This window comes from Podarcis filfolensis (assembly GCF_964270895.1).
Source record: "Podarcis filfolensis genome assembly, chromosome: 1".
Lineage (NCBI taxonomy): Eukaryota > Metazoa > Chordata > Lepidosauria > Squamata > Lacertidae > Podarcis > Podarcis filfolensis.
In genome coordinates, this window is record NC_139604.1 from 71,661,339 (window position 1) to 71,680,402 (window position 19,064).

The 19,064-nt window shown below is 39.9% G+C and overlaps 1 protein-coding gene across 4 annotated transcripts in view; it reads right to left on the minus strand.

Annotated features, from left to right (window-relative positions):
• Positions 1-19,064, minus strand: part of KIAA1549L (KIAA1549 like) — a 138,646-nt gene that overhangs the window by 50,763 nt on the left and 68,819 nt on the right. For all 4 annotated transcript variants that reach the window (XM_083595167.1, XM_083595166.1, XM_083595165.1 and 1 more), the window contains 7 exons: positions 14,474-14,693; positions 13,339-13,472; positions 10,811-10,973; positions 8,947-9,006; positions 7,179-7,330; positions 5,408-5,579; positions 2,343-2,506 (listed from right to left, as the gene is read on the minus strand). In XM_083595167.1, the coding sequence (XP_083451293.1) occupies positions 2,343-2,506; positions 5,408-5,579; positions 7,179-7,330; positions 8,947-9,006; positions 10,811-10,973; positions 13,339-13,472; positions 14,474-14,693 (1,065 nt within the window). The remainder of the gene's footprint in view (positions 1-2,342; positions 2,507-5,407; positions 5,580-7,178; positions 7,331-8,946; positions 9,007-10,810; positions 10,974-13,338; positions 13,473-14,473; positions 14,694-19,064) is intronic.

Consider the following 19,064-nt stretch of genomic DNA (forward strand, 5'->3'; position numbering starts at 1 on the left):
AACACACAGTCTATTTAAATACACTCAGCACATATTACTGGCAACTATTTGCATTGCCAAGATTTTACGCTTAATAATTTGCTAGCAATTACGATTACTGTTATGCCTGACAGACCAAAACTCCAGGCAGGCTAAAATGAAAACAAAATGTTCTTCTAATTTCATTAATCAAACATTTAACACTAGAGCACATAAATCAAAAACAGGAAGGACCTTTATCCTCTTATCCCTGTGCACAAATGTTCCTTTAATTATACTATCCAAATTTTATATTCATGGCAAGAGCCTTTACTAACCCACAGAATTCCAAACTGTACAGATGCTGGCCAGAGTAATGAAGTAAAGAGCAAACTAGATGTAAGCCAGGATATGTACCCAGAGGATCATCTGCTGTTTTTCAAGAGCAAACTTTAGCTGCAGGGAAGAGGCGATTGTTTGGAGGGGGACCATGGTGCTGAGAGAGGAGAAAAGAAGGTTCCCAAAGCTGAATCTGAAGACTCCAGATAACATTCAAGGCCATACGAGCACTTCTTGTTGCTGGCAAGACATCTTCAACTTCACCAAGTAAACTCAAACACATTCCAACACTGACTGTGGAATGCTCTCCTTAGAGAGGCTCACTTGGTGCCAACACTGTAGTTTTTCTGTTGCGTTGCCAGGCCTTTTAGGAAAGTGCTTCAGTGCTCCGTAGATTTATGTGTGTGTGCATGTGCATATGTGGGGTTTATACCTTTTGCACTGCTGTTTCATCTGTCATTGTATTTTTATTCCGGCTTTACCGTTCATATTTCATAAGTATGCATTATTTTCTATTTTTATAGGTACTGAGAACTACCCAGAGAATTTCTGTCATTGGACAATTTGGAAATTCAATAAATAGATACATTCAAATAAATAAGTAAACAAACAAACCATAGGCAGATGTTTCATGAAAGCTTATCTGTCATCAAGGATCTTCTCAATGACAAGCCCCCAAGAACCATCCAGGAAACAATAAGCTTTCCTAGAACACAACAACTGCAATCTATTTTCAGACTCAGGTGAGGTAGCACCACTTGAGGCAGAAACTTGCTGCTTCCTATGAACTTTCAACCTCCAGTTTCAGTTCAGCCAAATGGAGGTAAAAAATCTTGAGGATTTCCCTGTTGTTTGCTTCACTATCCTACTTGTGAATCTGTCATACAAAAAAGCACGTAGCTCAGATTTTTGACTCCCATCATATTTCTGGCCTCTTCAAAAGAAAAATAAATAAATTGTGACACCTGGGTGGGCTATCCATTTGTGCTATTTCTGCATTTAAACTATATAAAAGTGATATGATATTATTATCAAAATCAGGAAAGAGACAAACTATTAATGTACACAGTCCACCCGCAACTTAGGCTCATTTAGCTTGTGTGAATTCAGCTTTATGCACTTGGCTGAAAAAAATAAAAAGGGGAGCAGGCATCCAGCGGGGGATATCAGCAATCCTACTTGCTATTGCACTCACCTTGAGCATGTATTCAAAAGTGCAGTGAGTGTGTGTTTTGACTATGCACCATTTTGGCTTTATGCACTATCCTTGAAACATAACCATTGTGTAAGATAAGAGTTGAATGTACTGTTTATTTTTATTTTTTTATTTCATAAAATTTTAATAAGGTTTCTATATTTTTCTTAAATGATTGTCTTGCTTTCCCTTTTAGATGTGACTAGTACCTAGTATCTAGAATAAAAACTTCTACAAAACTTAGAAGTAGTGATTGATATTGATCAGGATATTTTATTCACCACTTTGACCTGGTAGAGCTAGATCGTTTCTTTCTTTCTTTGGCATGCAGGCACAACTGGTGACTATCTATTATCTCATTTGAACCATGCTGTTCTATTATGGTCATGAGGCACTAGTAAGTTAATAGAGTGTTTCAAACACCTGATAATGGCCTTTTTAGACTCCCTGGCAAAAAGAACTGAATAGCAGCAGTTATCAGGAAGCATATTGCTGTGAATCACATATTCTATTCTGTACTTCCTTATAACCCTCTTCCCAATAATGTCTGCTCAACCTGTATGGTTGAAAAAAGAGGGTTTTTTTTAAAGGTTATTCTGAAGACACATTAAGCAGCTAGTACTTCCTCTGTTTCACAGGGACTTACACTATAAAAATTGCTTTGCACTTGGGCGGGAGCCTATAAATGGGAACAGCTTCATTCTGTCTCTGAGCACAGAGTATTTATTGTCTTACTGGTTTAAAATCTGTCCAAAGAGAGCACAATCTTGTTCTTCAAGTACAGAATGATGGAGAATGTAACACTGAAGAAGAAATTCCCATTCCTGAGCCTGGGATGAAAATTACTTACTTTGGCTCTCTGTGGCAGGTTCATCATGGTGTCCCCCTTGAAGTCATTTTTGTTCTTCCTGCACAGAACTGCCGTGATAATGATGATGATGACTGTAACCACAGCAATGGGAGCCAACACTGCGGCAATGATCCATAGGTTGTTGGGTGGGTTTTTCACCACAGCTGTATATAATAAAGAAGGAGAGAAAGTAAACTTATAAAGCAATCTTATAATGAGTCAGACCAGCAAGTCCAGTACTGTTTGCTCTTGGCAGGAGCTCTCAGAAAGTCTCACGTAGGCAGATATTTTCCCCAACTATTCAAGCATGTGAATTGTGCTCTACCACAACCTATGGAGGACAACCATTACTATCAGCTATGGTGAAAAAGGGTGCAGAGAGTGACTTGTGCTTATTACGGGAGAAATATCAGAGCAATGCCACTTAGGGGAAAGCTAGAATTCAGTGGTAAATCACATATTCTGCAGGCAAAGGTTTCATTTGGCAAGCCCCTGCCAATCACTTTTGATAATATTGAATTCAATGGACAAATTGTCCAGCTTGGTATAAGTAGCTTCCAATGTCCCACTTCACCCTAGATAATAAGTGGGTTATTTAAGCTGTAGCTCTAATTCTTATCAGTTATGGCAGAGGTTACCTTTCCCACTCCACCATGCACCATACAAGCACTTAAAAACTACTATTGAATGCCCTGCTTTCTTCCATAACAATCAAGCAATAATATTTATAAATGAATGATTAGTAAAATAACACTTAAGTAACTAGAAGTTGGGAAGAGGTGCAGGTCTATTTCCATCTGGAGCAATACTTAAAATCAATAATGTAATATTAATATTTCCAGAATTAGCCAAAAGATGTCGTAATCACTGTAAATAATTAAGAATTTATATAATATCCAATATTTGAACAGTTTGATGGAAATTGTTTTTTTAATTTTCACTTTATTTGTGAATAATCTGTGTAATTTCAGCCATGACAAAGCTGAATATGAAAAATTAATATTTAAACCTCAATCCACAAGGTATCTGCTCTAGAGAAGAAATGATAAGTGATCTTTTTAACATTCTTTTGGACATTGCCAGAGACTGCACATTAGGCAAATAACCAATTTAATAAATGAAAAATTATAACCAGAAGAGGAGGATGGATTTTAGTATTTGGTTGCCATTTGGAGTCACACATGCATACTTGTCCTTTATGATCAACTATGACAGGTTCTTTTCTCCATATTGTCAATAATAATTATAACAAACCTACTAGTTACATGGGGCTAATGGTCCACTGTGACTACATTCTACAATTATATGATTAGTTCGTGATCAGTCTCTTTATTTCTTTATTAAAGAAAAATCGGTACAATATGTTGTAAGAAAGTATTAGAAAGTATATTAAGAGTAAGGTAATAGTTATAAGTATATTCAAAATCATAAATGACAACTATATCGGAAAGTGATGGGAAGTCTACATTTAATTTAATTTACTTTGTTATATGTTACTTTATTTTATGTATTATTATTTGATCTTAGGTTAGTTGAAATCGAAGCGGAATTAGAAGTTTAAATTAATATCTTATGGTAAAATAATTTCAGAATATTCTTTTCTTTGTAAGTATGTATGTGAATGTGTGAAGTTAAATCTGTAATGATGTTAATGAATTTCAAGAAAGAATTTTTTATGCAAAAAAAATAGTTTGTGATCAGTCAATATACTGAGCTACACTTATATCAGAATGTATACTTGTAGACACTTAAGAGTTGTCAAAGGCTTGCGATGAAACTTCAAGTCATTCCTTCTTTGAAGAACGTTTACAAAGATCCATCATCTAAATGACTAACACGAACCCAAAACAAACAACTTGCTTCATTCACTGATTTGAGAAAACTGTTAATTGCAGGAAAAAGCTAAGCTCTAACATAAATAATATAGGACTGGTTTGCACATCACACTAAGCAAAACCATGGCTTAGCACAAATGAATGAGCTCCAAAGCAGGAGATTGTGGCTGCTTTGCCCCTCATAGGTTGATTTGCTGCTGTGCTATACTGTCCAAACTCAGGTCATTGTTTAGCTATCTCCAGGCTAACTGCAAGCTGCCAACAAGATTTATCCTATCATTTGTGGATCTTGGTTATTCTGGGAATGCTAAACCATGAGCTCAGGTTTGGCCAACACACAAAGTCAGACCATGACTTAGTCTCAACGCAGAAACAGAACAACTGTCAAGGAGCAAAGTGGCCATAACTTTGTTCTAAGCCAGGGTTTGCCATAATGTGATGTGTGAACCAGGAAAATCATTTTAAATACAGTAGCTAAAATGAAAAGATTTATACAGACTGCTTACAGCACAGGAAGCAACCAGCCCATGCCACTGCTGTTTGATGTCCATTAATTCTAATGGGATGTGTATGAAGCAGCAACAAATGCCCCACTTAAATATTTATGCAAGTATTTAGCATGCTCTGCTTCCTCCAACTGATGCTGGTTATTGGGGGTGGGAATCAGAGAAGAGATAGAAAGCTGCCGGACTGCGTCCAGATCAAGACTTCCAGCCCAGTTCATATTTTACATTCACTATGTAAAGTAAAAAAAATGACCATGAAGCAGTATCTGGTCAGGGTTGGGATATTACCTCAAATGCCTTTGTAGACTTTCAGAAAACATGGTTTCCTACCAGCCTATAGAGAAACAATTCTAAAGCAGCACGTATCTCTTTTAAGTTCTACATTCTGGCTGCCATGAAAAGCAAAGAAGTGATATTATTTTAAAATCATGCCTTCAGCTCTAGTTCTCTCCTTAACACCGAAGAGTCAGTTAGAGTAGATGATGATCCTAGCTATTATATATATATATATATATCCCAAGAGAGCTGTGTTATCATTTAAGGTACATATTAATAAAGCACATAAGAAAGTATTCAGAGAAAAACATAGCTAATCAGCATTTACAAGAGTTACTGACCAAAGTAGATAAGCCACCATATGGGGATGCTCCATGTTGATTTTATTATAATAGCCAATCATAATAATTGTGATAAACTATCTGAAAGCAAAGCAAAGAATCCTTACGATCAGCTTGTACTTGAACGACATATCCCAGTGTCAAGGCCATCCTCTGTGAATCAACAGTGCTCAAAATTTTGGCAGCTGTAGTGCCCAACAAAGGTTTCCCGTTGTATATAGTATAATAGGTCAATTCAGCAGGCTCCTTAGGACCTGGAATTCGCTGCATTTTTACCATCTTATCAAACAAGAGAGAGAGAGACAAAAAGGGGGGGCAGAGTATAAACTCACGTCTATGACGAAACAGATAATATTAGCATAGAAATAGACTGATAAATTAGATATACGTTTTCAATTGAAACAGCAGTATACATAAATGTTCAAAGAGGGAATGTTTTGAGCAGAAGCATAAAAACCATGTCGATGAGAACCTGTTTATATTCCACAGGTTTGCTCGGTAGCCCAACACTTCTTCCATGTTTCCACCCTCTGGGTGCCTTGCTTCTCCCTCTGGCAAACTCTGCTCAATGACACACTGGGTTCAGGAATACTGCCCCACTGATAATTAACCCAGTAGCAGGAGTGGCAGTCCCATACCATCCACATAAGAGGCAGTGCTGTCACTGCTGGGATGTCGGTTCCACAGCTTTGTCCCCTCCTGCCCAGTGGTGTCTGAAACAGTCACTAAATTGCACTTTGTGGCCTTGAGTACACATACCAAATAGGGAGGCACTCAGCCTAGTTCTCTAGCTCCTTTACACAATCATTGCCAGCACAGAAAATGAAAAGGGGGAAAACCCAAGCCATTGGTTACAATCTGGTAGAGACAATGGGTTGCATCCTACTAAGTACCGTATTTTTTGCACCATAACACTCACTTTTTTCCTCCTAGAAAGTAAGGGGAAATGTCTGTGCGTGTTATGGAGAGAATGCCTGCGGGTGGCGGGGGGGAATCTGCTGCAGTCGTGAGCAGAGGATCCATGGTTCCCCTTCCTTTCCTCCTCCGTGGTTACAAAGCATGGATCCACATGGACCCTCAGGATTTTTGCATTGGGCTACTCCAAACTCACTGTCAGATCACATGTCTGTGGCCACAGCATGAACCACAAAAATCATATATCCACTATTTCGTTTAGAATATTTTTTTCTTGTTTTCCTCCTCTAAAAACTACGTGCGTGTTATGGTCTGGTGCGTGTTATAGAGCGAAAAATACGGTAATACTCAGAGAAGGCCCTTGAAACCAGTGGATTAGGATATGGGTAGCTCAGGTAGAAGAGCATCTGCCTATCCTGAGAAAGTCCCAAATTTAACCCCCAACATCTCCAGGGTGTTTTTGGGAGGCACCCCTACCTGAAACCCTGGTCTGGCCACTGCCAATCAGTGTAGACAGCATTGAGCTAGATGGACCAATGGTCTGTGCCAGTGTAAGACCCTATGAACCGACTAGACTTAAATAATTTAAGCCCACTGGTTTTAATGGGTCTACCCTGAGCATGACTTAAATAGCTACAACCAAATTTAAAGGCCATTTCAATATTCCATATTGTCACATTACAAATCTTCAGTGGATCTGGTGCAGATAAAAGTGTTACCTAATTCAATATCATTCCTGATTAGAAGAGGGGGAAGCTAATAATTATTTGCGAAATTATTTTGTAATTTATACAGAAGTAAGTTAAACATTTGCTTGTTCCAATTTACACGTTTCACAGCATCCCTCCAAGTAGCTTCTAGATTATACACAAACATGTTACATACAGATTGTAACAGCAAGTTTAAAACACCAGCAAAGTGGGGGTGGGGAGTTGGGGGAGGGAGGATGGTCTTAGCACCCACCTGCACAGTATAGCTGCCAACTGTAGTGGCTCTTTTAAATCGTCTTCCTTGTTGATGGGACATCATGAAGAGTGGTGCTAAACGCTGCTCCATTAGTCTTGCAAAACTCTGGTTATTTACCCCCAGCATTGTAATGTCAACTCCCTGTATAACTGTGAAAGTCATGAGGGGAAATACTGTAGCAACTGATTAAAGATATAACAACATCTGAGCTGCAAGGACATGTACAGCTATGGAGCTGAGGAAAACAAATTGGGTCACCTAATCCAACCTCCTTTTCAAAGACTGGTTATCCTAAACCTGCAGATTGCCTGTGAAACAGGTTTTTTTCCTGAAAACTGTCAAGCAGGCAAGTTTCATAAGTTCGCCCCATAGGGCAGCTTATTCCATTATTGAGCTGCTCTTACAGACAGAAGTTTTTTTCTCCAAATACTTAACCTAACTTTTCATTCCACAGCACAAACCCCTTTGCTTCTGATCAGCTGGTCTCCTCCTGCCTTCTAAACTCCTGTGAATTGTGTAGGTTATTAACACATCCCTGCCTTAAACATTTTCTCGTTAAGCACTGTTCTTCACCAATGATGAAATTAGTTTCCAGAAAGTATATGCGCGTCCACTTATGTGCACGCATGCACACATGCACATTGAGAGGTGTATTGAAGCCAAAGTGAACTATTGCATTACTGTATCCAAAACAGCAAACCTCCAAAGAACAGGACATGTTTGGAAATGAGAGCCCTCACAGACTGCTGCACCTCCTAGATCAGCCTATGCCAACCTGGCACTCCCCAAGATATTTTGGACTGCAACTCCAGCCCCCATCTAGAGGTGGTCAGGTTGGCAATCAATATGAGATAGGAAAAAGAGCAAAAGAATTGGGGCAGAGGAAACTGTCTTTACAAGACAGCTGAGAGGCAAAAATCCACAGAACTGGAAGTGGAATCCTGAAGAGAAGGCAGTTGTGGTACTAGGATTCCAAGTATGTTTGGTCGTAAGAGCCATAAGAGCATAGGAAACACTTGTCCCTCATAGAAATGGCCTGAATTCATGCTGGTGCATGGAAAAGAGAAAGTTAACCAGGCTCCATTACAAAGTACAGTGCCTATTTTAACTTGTGGAACCAAGAAATACTCTCTATGGATGTAGTTCTAGCCTAAAGGAATATTTTCCAAGTAGCGCAGGTGCTGCAGAGCCAATTTTGATTCCTTTACCGAATAAACCTCAGCATTACTATATAAATAGTGCCAAACAGATGCAAAATAAAGCCCTGTTGCTGCACAATACCTACACAATCTCCGAGTTGTTGTTGTTGTTAGCGGGGTTGCAGTTTTTGGTTCCCCTTGGAGGAGAGATGCCACAATATTTGCTTTAATTACAAATAAAGCAGCATAACATGAGACCACCAGCAGGCATTCCTACAAGCTGGCAGCAGACCTGCTCATCAGTGCGTCTTGTGTGTTAACCAGAAGGTTGGTGGTTTGAGCCCACCTAGGGACGGCTGTGGGCAGCATTCCTGCATCACAGGGGGTTGGACAACTCTACAATTCTAACTCTACAATTCTAACTCTACAATTCTATGAGCGCTTCAAACAACACATAGCAACTATAGAAGCTGTGAGTCACTGAAAATTCATTAGCTGGTTAAAAAAAATCTTTTTCATAATAATAATAATAATAATAATAGAATTCAGAGTGGAACATAATTCAGAATAAACCATGGAAAAAACAGTGGATGAATTTTTCCCTTTAAAAAAATGCAAGCATTTACCTGTAACAACCCAGTAGTCTCTAGTTGCTTCTGAAGTGTCAAGATTTGGATATTCCAAAGCTTTGAAACAAAAGAAGAAGAAAAGAATTATATACAAAATTTATGTCACATTTCCAAAACTGATTTTTATAGCTATAAACAGAAAGGAACATCAATAAACAAAGACTGATTATGTTCCCAGTTCCTACTCACTATGATTAACTGCAACTAGGTTTTGTGTTCCTGAAATTACAGGGAAGGACTTGCAGTGTCACGAGTGTAAGAGCAGTGTGAAGGCAGGCTTCAGCCCTGGCAGCTCTGGTTTTACAAAGCAAGCCCAGGAACTTCTGAATACATATCCATCCCTCTGTTGTTCTGGCTGCACTATGGATCTTTGATCACCAAGGGTTAGACTGATTTACAGTTACTCACACAAGAAGCTTCGGAAGAATGTTTCATGTAACTGCTAACCAGTGAGGGGGTAAGCAAATCAAAGCAGGATCATGAATGATTATTTTCTTCAAATGGTGATTTAACACTCATTTCACAATACACTTTTGTCAGCTTTTTATCTAGGAAGACACCGGATCTTTAAACGGTAAGCCGTGGAAATATAGCTATCAGACAGAATAAATAGCAGCCAGGAGGGTTCAGTTCAGCCTAGAGGCTGAATTACAAGATGCATCCATCCTCAAACTGCTTTTATAGAAAAAAACTTTGCAAGCTCGTCCTGACAGCCTATTGCATATTTCCACTGCAAACATGAGGCAAAGGGAAAAAATGTATATATGAGCATCAAGAGTGGTCCTTTTTAAAAATGTTTGCCTTTATGTTTGTGCTCCCTTCTTCATTACCCCAAGTCATCTTTCTGCTTTATTGTGAATTCTTTGGAGAATGGCATTATGGGCTTCCTTACCCAGGTAGTTGTCTTCTTTATGTAGTGAAACAGCAAAGGCCTTCACCTCACAATTCCATCTAGCATCCCCTTATTTTGAGGGGTCATAATCAGAAAACTGGACCTCTGGTGTACAGTGGATGGATGTCCACCTGGCATTTTAAGTCACTTTTTTTTGTTGGCGACATGGCTTTCATATCTTTACCGTCTATGTACTGCACAGGATTTTATTTTGTTGCAAGAAGAACGGTGCAGCATTTTTTTCAGATCCCTACCCTAAGTTTTTAATTTATCTGTTCACTACTTTAAAGAAAATCTTGGCCACAGACACAGTCCACCAAAAAAGTCAGTCATTTAATGAAGAGCTAATATCACAAAATACTCTATATTGGTGGTTCATAACAGTATGAGTAACCAGCTGTTTTCCTTCTGAGGTGCACTTCAACCATGGTTTTTTACTTTTTTTCTGATCTGGGCTTCTTTTAAGAAAGGAAGCATCATAGTTTAGATCGGGGTCAGCAAAGTTTTTGTGGCTTGGGCCGGTTCAGTCCCACAGATGCCGCGTTGGGCCGCAGTGTGTGTGCTCACATGCACGCACGCGCAAGCGCTATTTCTCGCGCTCCTTCCGGTGTGGAGGAGGCATGCACAGCTTCCCATTGGCTGCAGGAGCTTCCTGCAGCCAATGGAAAGCCGGCCAGCATCGTGGAAGGAGGTCCCCACTCGGCTCCGCGCCGGTTTAGCACGGCGCACAGGAGCCAACTGAGTGGGTGGCGAGGGTCCCCGAGCTGGTGGCGGCAGTCCATGGGCTGGTTAAACAACCCCTTAGGTTGCCAACCCCTAGTCTAGATGGATATAGGAACCACTTGTTACACAGGAGAAATTTGGAGCAGAAAAGGCTGTGGTGCTTAACTTCCAATGGGAATGTTTTTTAAAGTGTCGACTAGCAAACACCGAAAGAATGCAAATAATTTGATCACCTTGCAGGCTTACCTTCAGCAATGGTCAGAGGTGGGTAGGTGAGATAGAATCCCACCAATTCTGCTGAAAGATGATTGAGAAGGTTGCTTGACACGGTGCCGTTTAAGACTGTGCTTTCATTTTTCACCACATAAAAGAGAGTTACAGCTTGAGAAACATTTGATGTGCTCAGTATCTGAAACAAGACCAAAGTGGAGAAACAGCCGGTAGCTTCATTTTGACATAACTTTTTCTGCATATTATTTCATTAGTGCACATGGCAAAGAAAAATGTTAATCATGCTGTCATTGTTAAACACACATGCTCGTGGGTGTTTTAACTCTTTGGCTAGACTATCCAACTTTGTTACAGAAGCAGCCAAGAGGAAAATAGTATTTCCACTCCAGGACAAAGGAGGGCTAACTCAAATAGCTTTCATTTCAGAAGGTGCTGTTTTACCATTCAGAACCAGCATAATCATACAAATCTGTATTCAATATGTACAGCCAGTCCACATGTCTGGTAAGGATAGGCATAGGACAAGTATGGGCTGTGCACCATGCTCATTACAGGGTTGTATTGGGGGGAAAGGTACCTTCCTCAACTATAGCTTTGACCTAAAACATCAAACTAGAAGCACTTGCCTATATTCTATGGACAATAATTAAAGGCACATCTGCATTGCTTCTTGCTTACAGCATGTTTGTTGCATGCTTCTTCCTGTCTTAGAAGCATATTCTATATCTTAATAACAAAGTGCTGATGTGTTTGCAGGTATGCACAGGTTTGGTTGGATTTCCAGAATACAAAGTTCTGCTCCCTTTCAACGTTCTGAACATTCATCGCATTGGGATCCCATCTTTTATTAAAGGGTTGCGCAACTGTGCAAAGTGTAGGTAGAGAAACCCTGAAAAAATTAACCCTTTAAACTGAGTCAAGTTGAGAACAGAGTGGAAGAGGGACAGAGCAGGCGAGGTAAGAAGGACACAACATGTTCCATGCATGGGTGAGTCACAATATTCCATGTAGGGGACTTCATCAACACAAATTTGTGGTGCAGTAAGTTGAGGTGGAGAAAACGTGCCTGTCTTCAGACTAGTGCCATTTTCAACAAGGCAATGCCATGCCCACACAGATCCCCAGATGCTTACAGAGCAGGTTACTCAGGTCAAATGCACGTGCATTCAGTTTGCACTGACCTGCAGCAAATATCTAGGCAGACAAAGCCTCCATCTTTTTTGATGTTCATAGGAAAAGCAAAAGAGCAAGGATTACTCTTCTTCACCTTTGTTATTTGAAAAAAAGGGCCAAAATATACTAGGCACTGTACATAAATGAAAATACACAGGTCCTTGGCCACAGACACAGAGGGTCGTATTCAACGTAGCATTAAAGGGAACATTCCATCCACACATCTTGTTCTCCCAGCAGTCCCTAAATCTGTCCTGGGGGTTCCCCCAACCCTCCAGAGCAGATTTGGGGGTAGTGCAGGGAAATGCAAAGGGGGGCAGATCCTGTTGTACTGGTGCTAATCCTTGCACTAGAGCAAAAATTTCATTGAATACAATCTTTAATCAAGAAACTAAAATAGATTTAGTGAACTTAAAAGGCAGGTCTGTTTCCACTATGATACCAAGAAGCCATTTACTCCATGGCAAAATGGTACAAGTACCCACTTATAAACTTTAAAGCTATTTCTTTTCTGCTGGCATAGTTGAAAACAATTTCTCCCTGACCTATTGCTGCATCTCTTCTTGCTCATTCTAATGTATAGTCCAGTTCTGTTCTGTTTATGACCTACCAATAAAACATACCAGCCACATAGCACAGCCTACCAAGGTCCTCCTGATTTTGATTATTGTAGGGCACAAGTTGTGCATGTCTGGTATGCAGTGAGGTTAGGACTCTTAAAAAAATCATTTGGCCACTTATCTGCAGTGCCAGTGCTTGCTAAAGAGCGAAGAAACGTAGGGCAATCTCATGTAATTATGAAATGGCATATCAAACTGAAAAGCTGGTGGGGACATGTTGACATGGAACAGACATTTTTGATAAATGAACAGCAGTTTACAATGCTGCTTTATCCTGATATAATTTCTATTTAGAATGATAGAGGTAGAAGCCAGTTGGCATGTATACATCCCTTTTTGCATTAAAAAAGCCATGTATATGTACTATTGTTGATTGGGGCCAATATGACTACTTATAATTGTGCCTTTCAACTTCTGGAAAAATGAATATCTTTATTAACATGAGTAAACAAGACCCATTCCATTTCACATTATGTTGTTTATAAAATTAACTTAATCCATAAGGTTTACAATTTAGTGTCTGGTTCTGTTAAAAAAAAAAAGTACAGATGATAAATGTTGGGCTTGTTTATACAGCAGATGCAGCAGATGCAGCCATAAGAATCATTGAGCTATTAACAAAATAACAAATATAAAATATTTTCATACTGGATATGCAGTTATAACAATAACAACATGTTTAATAAAAGTTTTGCAAAGTATTACAGGCATAACCCATAAAAGGTGACTAATAAAGTTAAAGAATATTACCTGAACAGTTAACTTGCTACTGGTGTTCAAGACCTTTCTCTCAGCATCCTGAAATGCTTTCTGCAATCTTTGTTCCATGGTCTGAACAAATCTGCATGACTGTATGTTGTCAGACTGACCCACAAACTGCAGTTCTAGATGAAGAATAGCCAAGTGTTTAGTGAATATAAATACATTATTTCCCTTTTGGGTAGACCAATCCTGCATATGAAGGAAAGAGGGAAGAGGGCCTCAGGGCAGTCAGGGCAGGAGGTGGGAGTGGTAACCTTTTCCTAATAAGTTATTGTCCCTTTTTCAGTCCATTCCAGACAATGGGTTGATTCTTCCACTCATGTGGATTCCTGGTTTGCCCATATAAAGCATGTTCCCAGCAGCTGGGTCTGAAGGATCTTAAGCCATTTCATTCTCTCAACTTGTCAAAAGACTGGCCCTTAGCTATACCAGCCCTGGTGTAGTTAATTCCTTCCCATTATCAATCCCAGGTGACTGACAGCAAGAGCAAGCCTCCTTCCCTAGTGCCTGATTGGGCTTGCTTTTTAAGGTTCCTGCTTGTGCCCTGGCAACCGTGTCTCCACCTGCCCTATAACTGACATCATATATAATGTACGGTGTGATGCGGGTAGGCATGGTTTGGGAGCAACAGCCTCATGGGTCAAATGGAGACCACTGATGGACTTAAGCTGTGGACTGCAGGTTGCCCACCCCTGCCATAAAGTGTGAAGGGAAGGCTCACATTGATAAGTGTGTGGCTGAAAACTCATGATCAGCTGGAAAAATACTGAAATCTGACAGCAGAAGTACATTATTAATGCATATACTAAGTAACACCGTAGGTGGCAAACACCATTTTAAGAGAGTTGTTCCCTCTTCGCTCTCACACAATAAGGAATGCTTCAACTAAAATGATGCCTGCTTTGATGCATACAGAGGCAAAGTGTGCTATCGCTTGAGACCTCTTATTTCATGCATAAATTTCAGCAAATTTTATTAAACCTCTTACAATTAATCAACTAAGATTTATTTCATCAAGTGACATCTTGGATTATTTCATCCCCGTTGAATCCAAACAATATTTTTGCTGATGCCAGGACACTTACAGTAGGGATTTATACAAAGCTGTGTGTTTATGACTTGCCTGTTTTCAGCTGAAAGTGGTAAGCTGGCAGTGGGTCCCATGGCAAGGCTAAGACAGCAACAGAATGAAGATTTGGCACATGTTGCTTAATATCCAAGGTGGCATTACTCACACCATATGCAATTAACATCTCGATAACCACAGCAGGTATAAAAACCAGACTCTCGTGAGTTACATAGTAACCAACTGTCACATTGTTTGACTGTTCCAGAACTTCGACCTGAAAAAAGCACACAGAAAAATAGCATGCATCTGAATGTCACATACCTTTCTTTCTCAAGGCTAATCAATTTAAGCTGGGCTATTTAGAGTGGAGAATTGAGAACCTCAGAGAGAGCTGCATAAATGACTAGTGAAATATCAACCTACACTTAGCCCTGCAAATCCTGCTCCACAAGAGTAACTAAGCATACATAGATGGCTGGAGGAGGAGGAAAGGACGGGGGGGGTGAGTAGAAGGAGGTCCTTTTCCCATCCACTGGACCCCCTAGGAAAGTCAACAAACCTGCTGTACCTGGAACTAGGTATGGAGAATGCAGCTGAATGGGACACAACTGTGGACAGCCTGAGGAAGTGCCATTTACCTTGGGCTTGCCCATAAAAAGCATATCTGGAGTGAGAGACCAGGAGCTTTTTTCGGAGTGATACTTTTGTGGGTGGTCTGAGTTTGTTTGGACCCTGGGTGAGAATCCAGAAGCTGAGAGGGAGGGTGTGTCAGGAGGAAAATGAACTGATAATGATAAAGGATTCCTGGATGGTTAAGTCCAGTCAAAGGCGACTAAGGGGTACGGCGCTCATCTCACTTCAGGAGCAGGCATTTGTCCACAGACAGATTTCCGGGTCATGTGGCCAGCATGACTAAACCGCTTCTGGTGCAACAGAACACCGTGACAGAAGCCAGAGCACACAGAAACACCATTTACCTTCCCGCCACAGCAGTACCTATTTATCTACTTGCACTGGTATGCTTTTGAACCGCTAGGTTGGCAGAAGCTGGTACAGAGCAACGGGAGCTCACCACTGTTGCATGGATTCAAACCGTCAACCTTCTGATTGGCAAGCCTAAAAGGCTCAGTGGTTTAGACCACAGCGCCACCCGCATCCCCATTTTTGTAGTATTTTGTTTCAGTTGTCTGTTGTTGCTTCAGTTTTCTGTATACTGCTTAGATATATTTTTAATATATTAAGTGGTATTGAAATCAAATAATGTTGACTATTCCTCAACCTTTGATCTAATCCACCATTTATTCTAGCTCACTTTTTAAATAGTAATCATTTTGTTGTTTTTGTTTAGTCGTTTAGTCATGTCCGACTCAATAACAACAACAACAACAAAGTAATTGTATAGAAATCAAATAATGTTGACTGTTCCTCAACCTTTGATCTAATCTACCATTTATTTTAACCCACTTTTTAAATAGTAATCATTTACACACATGCAATTCAAGCAAACATTCCTGTATGTAAAATGATGAGTAACTAAAGAAAAAAAAAGTTTAATTAATAGCTGAAGAACAAGTGCAAAATCAAAAGTGCCCACTGCAGTTGTAGCTGTGACCTCTATATCTGTTCCCATCTGTTGTAACTAGCCTTGATGCTGGCTTATACACAGGAACGTCCCAAGCCTTGTGGTCACCTCTCTCATAGTTCACTAAACAATCTGAAAACATCAACAAGATTTTCTGAAAGAACTCCAAGTTACATGGATGATGTTGGCTTTGGCCTGGCTTTGTAAGTTGTTTCAGTATTCTTTGTTAGGTAATATATTAATGAAATTTGCATCAGCTTCTGCACCCTGGTGGAATGAAACTTGCTATTTCCATATACGTTAAAAGCTAGCTACTTAGTTCTATTGTTTGACCATACCCTAGTTAAGCAAGAGACCGGACCCAGGAGCTTCCATTCCAGGAGAGGGGGGGGGGGAATGTATGAGAAACAAACAGAACCACAACCACATTGCCCCATTTTCACACAGAGAAATACAGCACACAACAAATAAAACGACACACACTAAAGGAGCAAACTAAAATAACCAGCTTTAAAATGGCCAACTTTCAAATGTCTCAATAAATAGGCAGGTTTTCACCTGGTGCCAAAACAGTTGTAAAGCCAACACCAGTCGTGCTCCTATTGCATCCTTACCAGCACACATGGCCCTTGATGGACTCCTCGATCTTTTGTGAGATTGAACAGCAGCCACAGTTCTCATCAGAACCAGGAATTTCACCCACTTTTTCACTCACTAATTTGGAAAATTACAGAACTGCTTTCTCCCAATCCCACCTCACCCAAACAGACAACAGTGCAGAATTAAATAAGCTTTAGCCCCTACGTATAGGTTTTTCCTTTACAATTTGTTCTGTGGTAGAAGTTGAAATATTTTGAGCATATTCGCACCACCTGAGCTCCAGAACATTAATATATCCTGAATAAAGCCACTCAAATGTTGTCCCTTCCTCTGGCAACTAAAGTCTCTTAGATATCCAACAGAGAAATGTATACAACGAATAAAAGACCCTTTCCTTCTTTCCACAACAACCTGCCTTATTATCTGTCAGATAAGAACAACAAACCTGAAATTATCATTTTGCCTCTGCTCCATTATCTTCTTCTATGTGTATACTATAAACATGTATGTGCCAACCCAAGTCTGGAGATCAGTGAGAGATGCTCTGTTTCTGGTTTCTCCTATGGGTAAGTTAAATTCTGCAGCAGCACAGAAAAGGACCTTCTCCAAGATGACGACCCAACTTTTGAACTCCTCCCTTTAGAAATTAAACTGTCCCCCTCATTGCTGGCCTTCTGAAACCGTTTTAAGGTGTTTTCATTCATTCAGGATTTTGCGATACAGTAAAAAATGTGGGCAAGACATGGATATCACAGTTTTGTCAAGTTAAAAAGTTAATGCTGTTAAGCAGTGGTGTCCAAACTTTTTTTGACCTTTTTTTAGGATTGAAGTTGTTGAGGTTTTTTGGGATTTTACCCTACGAAATAAACTGCCACAAGGACCAGATTAAACTGACCTGCAGGCCGGATTAGGCCCCCAAAACGGACTTTGGACATGCCTGCTGTTAAGTATGGTTTTAGAAACGTTATTTCTGTATTTCATTGGATACTGCAGTAATTGTGTGTCGTAAACCACAGAGTTACAAATAAAACAAATGAATATATATAATTTCCTTGGAATTGTACACTTAATGTTGTTAAACATCTTAAGAATTGTATTTTCATTGTGTTACTGTTACAGTCACTAGGGATCTATTTTCATCAGTGCTTGTCCTCTGACAACTCTTAAAGGTAAAGGTAAAAGGACCCCTGACAGTTAAGTCCAGTCGCAAACAACTCTGGGGTTGCGGCACTCACCTTGCTTTACTGGCCGAGGGAGCCAACGTTTGTCCGCAGACAGTTTTTCCGGGTCATGTGGCCAGCATGACTAAGCCACTTCTGGCAAAACCAGAGCAGCACACGGAAACGCCATTTAACTTCCCGCCAGAGCGGTACCTATTTATCTACTTGCCCTTTGATGTGCTTTCGAACTGCTAGGTAGGCAGGAGCTGGGACTAAGCAACCAGAGCTCACCCTGTCACGGGGATTCGAACCGCCAACCTTCTGATCGGCAAGTCCTAGGCTCAGTAGTTTAGACCATAGCACCACCCACGTCCTGACAACTCTTAGTTTCATGTAATTAAGATAAACAGTGATCAAGGTGCCTCAAATCTCCCTCCCCACCCTATTTTTTAAAGCCAAAATTGTTTTCTATTAGAATAAATATTGAGCTTCAAAGAAACTAATATATCATACATGCTAGAGGATAGACTAACAGGAGTGGCAGCCATTTACTGAACTTCCTAGACTATTTGATAAGCTGTGGAAAAGCTGAGTTCAGAACAAAACTATTCCCAGTTCCCTCATTTTTGATGTCTTGAGGCCTGCTGCCATTGGACAACTCCCACAAGATAGCTGACAATCATACCTAAAATAAATTAGAAGTCACATCCCATTTGAATCACTCTTATATATTCCACTCAAAAGAGCTGTACTTTCCAATAAAACAGGCTGTCATCATTGCAAAATGGCAACATTTTTCAATCAGAACAAGTAAAAGCTCATGCCCTGGACAGCCTTAAATTCAAGTAAATAAATTCTACAGGTAACTGGTATACTGAAGAAAAATGAGAAATATAAACCTAGCCAGGGCAAGAAAATTGATATTAAAGTCATTTTTCTTCCTTGTTCATGGCAGAAGTATAGAAATATTATCTTTCAAGTGACATAAACCTGACTGTAAATGGCATATAGAAATATTATATGCTCTCATACTTTCACATACAGCTTAAGGCTGTGGTACAAAAAGACATTCCACCAGCATTCCAAAAATCCAGGTCAAATACACACAATTCTAATCCTACACAAATAGATACTCTCCAGAAGGGAAGGGATGGGGGACAGAAAGCATCCTTTCAAACATTCAGTTTAGATGACAGCATAGAATGTTTACATTTACGTATATCAATTTCAGTTCTCAGGTGTTGAAAATGCAACAGCTAAGTTGTATTCCTATGCACATTTACTTGTGAGTAAGTCCCACTGA